The 11,537-nt window shown below is 38.4% G+C and overlaps 1 protein-coding gene across 1 annotated transcript; it reads left to right on the forward strand.

Annotated features, from left to right (window-relative positions):
* The first annotated feature begins 2,424 nt into the window (after positions 1–2,424).
* LOC121421196 (neurogenic locus notch homolog protein 3-like) lies at positions 2,425–10,995 on the forward strand. The gene is made up of 4 exons (XM_041615858.1): positions 2,425–2,542; positions 3,907–4,014; positions 5,938–6,051; positions 9,926–10,995. The coding sequence occupies exons 1-4, from the start codon at positions 2,425–2,427 to the stop codon at positions 10,471–10,473; spliced, it is 888 nt and encodes a 295-aa protein (XP_041471792.1). The 3' UTR covers positions 10,474–10,995.
* The last annotated feature ends 542 nt before the right edge of the window (positions 10,996–11,537 follow it).

Below are 11,537 nucleotides of genomic sequence, written 5' to 3' on the forward strand. Positions count from 1 at the left end.
ACTCTAATAGGCATACTCTGACTTTTCCTACCTCACGTTTCTTTTTACTGAAAGTGGACCGATGGTATCAAGACAAAGATTAAACAAAAAGTTAGATTCGTGATGTTTCAAAGCATTTCGGAGGTTAAAATGGCATGGATGAAATATTGCCCTCTCTAAAACCATGGGAGAGAAATGCGGCAAATTTGCAAAGAAACCGCGGGTGAGATACATTATACATGCTATAAACATGATAAATAGAACGCTAAAGAAAAGTATTGTTTGCAAAAATGAATGAGAAGTCTTGTAAGGGAATACATAAAAGTGCTCAAAACGTTTAATATTTAGGTCTTAATGTATATTAAAAAAAAACTGCATGCGCTTCGTGCGCTCGCGTTTCTTAAGTAATTTGATAGGTAAGGTGTTCAGGATTTTAAATGTTCTAATTTTTAGGCCTGAATATCATATTTCTTAGTAAAATACTATGCTCTGAATGAATTTCTATACAAACAATCTTTGAACTTTGTCCCTTTTCAGTTCCGAATATGAAAAAAAATAGTAAGATCACTATTATTTTTATGATTATTGTGCTTAGAAGAGCTTTCCTGTTTCAAGATTTCAATTTGAAAAGAAAGTTTAAGCTCGCTCTTCGCACTCGCATTATAGATATATTTCTTTTTCATCATATGTCAGTCAGTGCTTAAAACGTTTCCCTTTTGGTCAATAGGCATGCATAAAAAACAAATCAGCTCGCATAGTTAGTTAAATACTGTACGTGACATGATTGCAAAAATAGTATTTAGAATGTATACTGTTTTCAGGCCTGATATGTAGATGAATATATATATATATATATATATATATATATATATATATATATATATATATATATATATATGTAACTTTACTATAACTTTTATGATTATTTTATTCCATATGCCGAAGCAGACTATTTCTATTTTACTCAGGTACTTTTTACTGCTAAACTTCGACTGTTGGCGGTGAGGCCCTTTTCAGATTTTCCTGTTTTGGAGCCGGAGATTCGCCATTGTCATCTTGCAGTCTTGGCAACGCGTCTTTAGATGCGTCTTTTACAGTGCGCTTCCTCCATCTTCAGCGCATTGATTTCTTTGAAAGGTGAGTTTCACAATCCGTATGCCCATGAACAGACGTGTTTTTCACGACTGTTTCAGAAACGGATTTTGAATTCTCTTTTTTGTCACATCATGGGCACTGACGAAGAGTGTGACTTTACCTTTCATTTTTTAGAGCTATGCTCCTTTTAAAATCTATGATTTTATTTCTACGGCATTTACTATAACTTTTATGATTATTTTATTCCATATGCCGAAGCAGACTATTTCTATTTTACTCAGGTACTTTTTACTGCTAAACTTCGACTGTTGGCGGTGAGGCCCTTTTCAGATTTTCCTGTTTTGGAGCCGGAGATTCGCCATTGTCATCTTGCAGTCTTGGCAACGCGTCTTTAGATGCGTCTTTTACAGTGCGCTTCCTCCATCTTCAGCGCATTGATTTCTTTGAAAGGTGAGTTTCACAATCCGTATGCCCATGAACAGACGTGTTTTTCACGACTGTTTCAGAAACGGATTTTGAATTCTCTTTTTTGTCACATCATGGGCACTGACGAAGAGTGTGACTTTACCTTTCATTTTTTAGAGCTATGCTCCTTTTAAAATCTATGATTTTATTTCTACGGCATTTACTATAACTTTTATGATTATTTTATTCCATATGCCGAAGCAGACTATTTCTATTTTACTCAGGTACTTTTTACTGCTAAACTTCGACTGTTGGCGGTGAGGCCCTTTTCAGATTTTCCTGTTTTGGAGCCGGAGATTCGCCATTGTCATCTTGCAGTCTTGGCAACGCGTCTTTAGATGCGTCTTTTACAGTGCGCTTCCTCCATCTTCAGCGCATTGATTTCTTTGAAAGGTGAGTTTCACAATCCGTATGCCCATGAACAGACGTGTTTTTCACGACTGTTTCAGAAACGGATTTTGAATTCTCTTTTTTGTCACATCATGGGCACTGACGAAGAGTGTGACTTTACCTTTCATTTTTTAGAGCTATGCTCCTTTTAAAATCTATGATTTTATTTCTACGGCATTTACTATAACTTTTATGATTATATATATATATATGTATATATATATATATATATATAAATAAATAAATCAGCATGCTAATTTTAATGATGAATTATCATTAACTTTATATAAGGGGGGGGGGGGTTCAAATAAAGCCAACAAACCATCCTTTCTAGGGATTACGTGAAATGTAATAGATAGAAAGTTCTGGGGGTGTAAGAAGAAATAAATAATTAATAGATAGAGTGAATGTGTTTGCTGTCACTACGAAACAGTCACAATCTCACGTATTTGGAGTGGTCGAATTGTCTATTTATGTGAAAGGATCAAGCGTTCGATGGCGCAGCTACGTAATGAACTAGAATTCAGATATGAACCAGAATTTAGTGACCAACAACCGTATTATGCCGATGATCTTGTTTTGTCACGGTTATTACTCGACAAGCTTGCCCATGGTGTTGGCGCCTATTAATGAAGGATAATCTAAGTACCTCAAATTTACGGCAATGGGACTAAATTTAAAAACTTCATACATGCTTATTCTGATGTACAACTTGGCATTTATTGGTAAGTTGAAATAATAAAAGGTGGAGTTAACTAAATAAACATAACTTTGCTGTAAAAAACAGAAAAATCAAACATATCGGTGAAGGTTTGAGGATAATCTATTAAAGATAACACAAATTAATAGATTTTTTACTCTTTGACATCTGGCGTCACTATACGAGCAGATGACCATATGTTATGTAATAGAAACATATACAATTTCAATCGTTGAACGGTTCATGAAGACTATTCATTTCTTTCAAGAGTGGTCGTAAAATTATTTGTCTGGTGATATACTGAAGGTACTATAAAAACCATTTTCATTTTTAAAGCCATTTTGTTGATTTTGTGTTACTAAACGATATAAGGGAAACTGCTCGCACCAGACGTCAAAATAAAAAAATACCTTCTGAAAACTCTTTGATAGATTATCCTCAAATCTTCCTCAGCATTTGTTATTATTGTATTTGCTATTTTAACATTCAACTTTTTGAAAGGCTGAACATCAAATTCCATAAAATATGTTCTTTATTATCTTACGAGATAATATTGTTAATACCCGAATACTTGAGTTCTGATTTTTTTTTTAAATTCGAATTCACTATTTGAGTCATTGCCTTTATTTAACGAAAGTTTGACTGGTTTGTGTGTTCACTTGTAGGAATAATTCATGCCCAGAAAGAAATGGAAATTGTACCTTGCCTAAACCAAAACCTAACGTGCCCATTTCTTCGTACCACACACGGAGAGTCGATCCACTTGGTGCTAAAATACTCGGCAATACTCGGTGGGAACGTGTTAGGGTCCTCACTCGTCAGGAAAGGGAGTACCCTTAATCTACATTGCACACTTCCAGGTAAACATCATTTTCAAGTTTCCGGGGGGGGGGGGATGGTATTTATCGGTTGCAATTCCTTTATTAGAAACGAAAAATACGACACCCACCTCCTAAAATAAATAAAGAAATGACAAACAGATATGAAACAGACAGATAAAAAGTTAATACATGAATAAAATACAATAACAACAATAATAATAAAAATAAAGTAAGAAGATAACGTTAAACACGAGAAATTTTTTAAAGTAACATACGGATGAGCCTATAGACTATTGGAATATCCGTAAAGTGTGCCCACCCGACGTCATGACGATCTTCTACTGCCTAAACATACCCATCCACACGAAACCATCCTCACTTCGATTTCAGTACTAAGCGTTCCAAACTGATTTTCTAGATATCTTTAACATGTTTAACCACTTCCCTGAATTTCAGCATGCCTTTCTTCACCTTGTTTAAACGGAGGAACCTGCAGCGAGAGTCCGGGCGGATTTTCGTGCGACTGTCAGGAGAACTACGAAGGAAACACTTGCCAACTAGCCAGTAAGTGTTTATGTTGCAAAATATTTGGGAAGGGGTTCACCTTCTCCGAAATTGTTTTAGAATGGGTCGACATTTGCCTATCGAGAGTTTCGAAAAGCAAAAAAAAAGAGACTAATAACCAAACAGTATCGACTCCAAGATGGTAGTCATTTGCCGTCTAAATTTGACGGATCAGCCCTGCCAACATGTCTCAAACAATACAAGAGCGGGAAAAAGACAGCAACAGACTTTGGGACCCAATATCACTAAGCAGCACACCAAGAAATCTTACGTTCATGGCTGGACTTGTGCGGAAGTTCCCAGGAAGGAGCCTGAACTCTAGGGATGGATATGTGCAAGTACCATCAGTATAATGGAAGCTCGGTAGGGGAAAAACGACTGTCCTCATAATGAACTGAATGGACAACAGCAGCCAACACAAGAATGCACAACTGATAAGCGAGAAGAGGAGAGAAAAGAGAGCAGCGAAAAGAGAGAGAGAAGGAATCGTACCAAGTGACCAAGAAGCTGACGAGGAGACTCGACAAACAGGTCATTGCAATACAATAATAAACAATTGGCAACAAAATATACAGGATCAACCCACAGAACATTTCAAGAGGATGATAAATTAACCTCTTCATGATGATACATGATATAGGACTATTCGACATCACAGAAGCAGTAGCCAACACGCCAGAGATCGAGTTTCTTCAGTAAGATCTTGGATAGGAAGGAAATCCCAGCTCAGAGGAATAAAGTTATTGTTACGAGCTACTGTAGGAGACCGACTTGGGAATGCAACAACGGCAGGGGGATTTATGAAGGATGCAGTTGACCGCCAAGCTCCGGGACAAACAGGCAAGTCTTCACTTAGACAGGAATAACCGTCGTTTCTGGTGATTTATTCAACAATTTCTGACATTTTACTGTACTTCAGGGGAACAACCAAAATACAGAGACTGGAGCTTTTGGTCTAGTCTTCACTAGAACAGATCATGTACTTTGTAAATTGCCGGGCTATGCACAATTGTCGAGCAGTCCCTTACAGGTGGGCCACCCCTCATCAATTTCACTGATTATGAGAAGGCGTTTGACAGTGAAGCCCTAATGCAGTTGAACAACTTTTGTGTCCTAGAAAGGTGTCATTCACCAGGCGCACCCACAAGCAAATGAATTGCTGGAGTCCCCATGCAGACCAGCTGTAAGAAAACCTTAAAGTGAAGTGTTTTACGTCAACGTTTTATTTCTTCCGGTAAACAAGCAGGGACAACTGCAGATTGTGGATTGTCTGGACTATCTGGACCTAACCCTAACCCTAAATCTTGAATAACACTAAATCTTGACGACTTGTCGACTTCACGAATGTGGCGCCCTTGTCACACATCAACAACCAGATTCAAAACATGATCACTCGTCTAGATGCTACATCTGCTCACACGGGGCTGGGAAGCAACAAGAAAACCCAAATGATGGATATCAACATCGCCCTCACTGCATGTTCGGTCGAAGTCGTTATAGACAATATCAGGGATATCTAATTCTTTGGTGTACCTTGTATGGTAGGTTGAAGTTGTGTGTTGATCCACGGGAATGAACCAACATAAATACTGAATCCAAGACAGGCAAGGAAAGGGGCAAGTTTTATCATGACAAGTCTGTTCTGTTCTAAAGATGTGAAACTTGGGAGACAACGATGACTCTTTCTTGTACGATGTAATCATATTCCCAATTACTTTTATTTCCATCAAATGTTGTTCAAAATCTGGTCTATGTATAATATAACTGAAGTTTAACAAAAAACATTGGAAAGTCATTCCAACACATGCTAGGCACATCATTGTATGAATGGAGAAAACATAGGATTCTGTCTTTGCGACCTTTGCTATAAAAGGAATTTTCCATATAACATTTATGGGTCTTATTTTATATTCTCCTATACAGGATCGATGTGCTATTTGAATCCTTGTGTCAACGGAGGAACGTGCCACGATGATCCAACAATAGGGTTCTACTGCATCTGCGATCCCTGCTTCTTTGGAGAATTTTGCGAACAAGGTAAATGGACACCGAAATGTTACCCTGTCATGATAACAATATGTATCTACCATCAAATAGGTGATTGGTGGATCGCCCGTCCCAAATAATGTGAAGGGCTCATACCTGGACAACATGTACCAAAAAATGTACAAAAAATAAATTGTTGCCTTGCAAATTGATGCTCATGGTATTTTGGAGGACAATCGAAACACAGGTCGCACAAGAGTGTTTTCATATCGGAACTGTTTAATAAAGATGTTGGCACTAAAAGTGTCACAATCTCAGAAATACTTGATTTGTTTTTCCGATAAACATCCATCTCTGTTACTATGGCAACGATCAGGGAATGGCTGTTTGTAAATATGCTTTTACCCTAACTAGGCCGGGCATTTTTGGCTGTTGTGTGGCCGGGGGGCGCGTTTCCGTTTTACACCCTGGCGAAGGCATTTTCCGGAAAAGTAGCCAAAAAGCGACTAGTGAAGAGTCTACACACGTCGCTGGTTCAGGTTGCATGCAGCGTGCGACACAGGCGAGTCCACCACCGCATGCAATTTGCACAGTTACTGATCAGAGCACAGAGTTCCTCGGCACTTCATGTACAGAGAGAGCGGCAGTCAGGAGTGAAATCCGAACATGCTTTTGCAGTCGCGTTGTTTATATTTTTTTTCTAAAAATAAATTATTAACTAAATGTATAGAATGACAGACAAAATAAAAATAAACAGATACTTATAATGGAAAGACAAATTGAAGTTTGATGGATTGATACACTTAGAAGCTGCCGAAAGATAGATATAGAAGACTGATAAATAGATAGAGACAAGAAAGACAGATAGATAGAAATAGAGAGAGAGAGAGAGATGGATAGATAGATAGAAAGAGAGAGAAAGAGGGAGATGGATGGATAGATAGAGAGAGGGGGGGGGGAGACAGAGAGGTCGATATATAGATGGAGAGGGGGGGGGGAGGGAGAGAAAGAGAGAGAGATGTTATAGATAGAAATATGGACGGACAAAGAGAAAGAGAGAAAAAAGACAGACAGATGCTAGAGAAGGAGAGAGATAGAGAATTTGAGAGACAGATAGATAGATGTTAGATAGATAGAAAGATAAAGAATGAGAGAGACAGAGAAGATAGACAAATTAACAGATAGATAGATACATAGATAGATAGATATATAGATAGAGAGAAATAGAGAAAGACAGACAGATAGATAGATAGGGAGAGAGAGAGAGAATTTGAGAGATAGATAGATGTTAAATAGATAAAGAATGAGACAGGGAAGATTATCAACAAATTAACAGATAGATAGATACTGTATACAAAAATAGATAGAAGATAGATAGATGGATGGGGGAGAGAACTTGAGAGATGGAGATATGTTATAGATATATGGACGGAAAAAGAGAAATAAAGAAAAAGACAGACAGATGGATAGATAGATAGAGGGAGGGAGAGAGATAGAGAATTTGAGAGATAAATAGATGTTAGATAGATAAAGAATGAGAGAAACAGAGAAGATAGACAAATTAACCGATACTGTAGTTTCATAGATAGATAGATAAATAGATAGAAGAAAGACAGACAGATGGATAGAGAGAGAGAGCTGGAGAATTTGAGAGATAGATAGATGTCAGATAGATCAAGAATGAGAGAGAAGAGCGACAAATTAACAGATAGATACTGTAGTTACATAGGTAGGTAGAGAGAGACAGACAGATGGATGGATAGATAGAGAGAGATAGAGAATTTGAGATAGATGGATGTTAGATAAAGAATGAGAGAGACAGAGAAGATTATTAGATAGATAGATCCTGCAGTTACATAGCTAGAGATAGAATTTGAGAGATAGATATATAGACAGATAGCCCGGGGGGGGGGGCCACTTACATTGACGATTGGATACCATGCGCGACCAAAAAAACACGTAAAAAGGATGTCTTTTTCACGATAGGGCACGTTACGTACGTAACGTGATAAGGGTGTCAAAAACACAAAAATAATGAAAAAATGGTATCTATTTCGCTAGGAAAATTACTTATTTAGGGTCGAATTTGCGAGGATGATAAAAGAAAATTAAAATGTTTTATAAAGGATGTCCTTTTTGCCCCAACACTTCGTGTTTAGAGTCTGATTTGCACGAGGTGTAGAAGATGGGATCGTACTAAACCAAATACGGTAAAGACCGAAGGACCCGTAACAAAACATTCCTGTACTTGTTTGTGGGTTCATTTCGGGGAATATTTGCTAAGAGTATCGTTTTGTTTCCAAAACTTGTTAAGGGTAGGGTTTCACACGCCAATACTTGTTAAGGGGTGCATTTTCAGAATATGGAAATTACGTGTTTAGGGTGCTTTTCGAGACCCCATGGTTGTGCATGGTATCCACTCGTGAATGGAAGTGGCCCCCCGGGGACAGATAGAGAGAAAGACAGACATCAGGGGCCTGTTGCATAAAACTTTTTACCTGAGAAAACTCTGGTAAAAACTGAAAACTATGGTTAGTCTGATTTCTGCCATTGACTTTAACACAGGGCAAAAACTCCGGTAAAAATAACCTGAGTTTTCTCAGGTAAAAAGTTTTATGCAACGGGCCACAGCAAATCGGCAAGGCAAATGATCAAGGCAAACATTCGTATTGAACCGGTACCTGGAGAGTATAAGCTCAGCTGAATTTGCAAGTACGGTATGTTCTGCGGATAACTTCGGTGCGGACTTTGGATCACGCGCCCAGCTGATAATGTAAACAAACGTAGACGTAGACTCTTTACTAGTCGCTTTTTGGCTACTTTTCCGGAATATGCCTTCGCCAGGGTGTAAAACGGAAACGCGCCCCCCGCGCAATTTAGGGTTAATGAAACACCGTCATGGCGTGCCGAGCCACAGTAAACAGAACATTATAATCGTGGCACTAGTTTTGTTTAGATGATGGTTTGCAACTTTGCATGGTGGTATGGAAAATCTAAGAAGTGGCTTACGGTACACCATGTTGTGCGTCCTAATAGGACTAAAGAAAGTGGATAAGGGAAGAAGACGAAGATCAGTCCCCCCCACTCAAAATAGTAGGGGGAATACAATAACAAATGTCCCCACTACAATTTTTGGTCTTTTGAAATAAAAACAAGTACATTATTTAAAATCGAAATAAAACATACTTTGGACGAGGTCACCTTACTTGTGGGGGTGATAACCCTTCTTTTTTGCTTGTAAAATTTTCCAGCCCCTTGTCCGGTTGTCCCCCTATACCTTTTGGGAGACATTGCCGCCCCTGACATCCCCCAAAACCTTGAGTCTGCTCTCCTGCCCTGCAACTCCACTAACAGACTCAAGCCAATCTTCTTTGATCATTCCAATTACTCAAATCTCTCGACATTTTCTGGGTTACAGTCCTTAACGACTACACTGATTTCAGATGAAAATACCAAATCTTCCCACCTCCTATTTTTTTCTCCCCTTTCCAGTTCACTTCTACCTCTATTCACATGTCTTAGTCCTTCTAGGACTCAGCACAGGATAAACCTGCGATTAAGTTATGTTTACTGGTAAAAAAATCAACTTTCTGATTCAAACGCCATTTCAGACAACGATGCGTTATGTCTTATGGGCCACAGATATCTCCCAAGATTTAATACCATCCTGTCTGACAACATAAAGTTGCGTCGTTGAAACAGAACATTGCTTAGGTGAACACCGATTTTTAAGCTTGACCAAATTACAGTAAATATCTAGGAATTGCACTGTACTGAAAAATAAATTGGCTTCTCAACCAATGCCAAATGGCATGGATGACAAATGTATGAAGCAATTTCATGCTAGAATACTTGTGCTAACGAGTGCAAATGAAGCGACTGTTCTCACAAAAGAAAAAAAACCTTGCTTTGTTTTAACTGCCAGATTATGACGTTTACTACGATAATTCATTTCAACAACCCACACTGGAGTTCAGTGAGCATAACATCACAGTCCTTGACAAGTTCTATCTTGGGATACCCCAACTGGTCCATTCGACTGACTGTGAACTTCGGCAAAGTGAATTCTTCATCACCACGTGGCACATCACCCCATCCAACGAAAGCACCCTATCGATGACCATCTACCAGTTTGACACGTTAGGCAAGCTTGGTGATCAGGATGGAATTGAGGTTTTCATAGTGGCCGCATCTCCCATTATACTTGACGAAAGCCATTCAAGTGTGAATGACATCCGTGTTTTCTATAATCTCTCCAAACCATACCAGGAGGTCGATCTCTGGATCCCAGGACCTAGGACTGACCCTATGCAGAGTAAAGTGCTGTTGTATGCCCAAGGGAATCTCAGCAGCATTCTCCCCTTCACTGTGAGGTCGCTTTCCGGTGAAATGTATTGCCTCTTTTATAGCACATTACAAGGGTACGACATTGAGCGGTACACAACTTTGATGGCCAAGATCTTGGCTGTTTAATATAGACCCAGATCACAAATTGTATGGCTATGTGTTTGAGCATGTTGAGTAGTAGGCCTAATAATCCATAAATAACAAATGCAACCCCAACATAACATGCCCAGAATAAACTAGTTCTTGCTCTTTTGAATTTCAAGAGAATGCACACTTAAATGACACATAGGTAGGTAAAGCTCAGAAATATCATGGCATCCAACTTCAACAACAAACACTGTACCTTTTTTCTAATTTTGTCATTTCATCAATTTCAATGCAGCACATGCCCTTCACATCTCAAATTCATATTGTTCAAAATTGAAATCTGAAATGGGTGTACTCTGAACATTCATTTGTCCATTTGGTCCTGGCACCACCAGCCACAGGGCTGCACCAGATCCATGTTGCTCCCTCCATTAAATCATTGAAAGCCAAACGGAGTAGAGGTAATACCCATCTTAAATATTTAATATCATTTTGGTCCAACTCTGCGGCAGCTTGAAGTCCTAACCTTCCAGTTGTCAGACAGAGGCTCGACCTACTAAGCCCACACGCTGGTAGACACACCATCCCCTCCTCTATTTTTTTTTTCTGGTCATGTATCACAGTGATATACCAGAGGTACTCCCTTGCCTCTGCAATTGTGAAAGAAATTATGTCTCGAAAGTTCTCATTTTTCACAAGAGGAACAAAAACCTAAAATACTAAGAGACAAAATATATGCTACAAAACGTTGCTTGTCTAAAAAGTTTTTATTTCCTTTGCTCAAAAATACATTATTTCTTTGTGACTATATCTCATTCCTCCAAAACCTTCTGAAATTTTGTTTACAATATAACGATGTATCCTCCTGGCACAATGTTTAAGATGTATGGCCACAATCAATACACCTTCATCAATAAATAATCTTCAACTTTCTAATATTCACATAAAAAGTCTGGCTAAGGATAAAATACATCTGGGGTATATATACAACCTGCACAAAATATAGGTAATAAGAAAAGATTCAATAGAACTGAAATATTCACAAATATGGCAAGAATGTGTTCATTTGGCAATCAAAATACCAAATACAAACCCAAATGAGC

This window comes from Lytechinus variegatus, chromosome 9, assembly GCF_018143015.1.
Source record: "Lytechinus variegatus isolate NC3 chromosome 9, Lvar_3.0, whole genome shotgun sequence".
NCBI lineage: Eukaryota > Metazoa > Echinodermata > Echinoidea > Temnopleuroida > Toxopneustidae > Lytechinus > Lytechinus variegatus.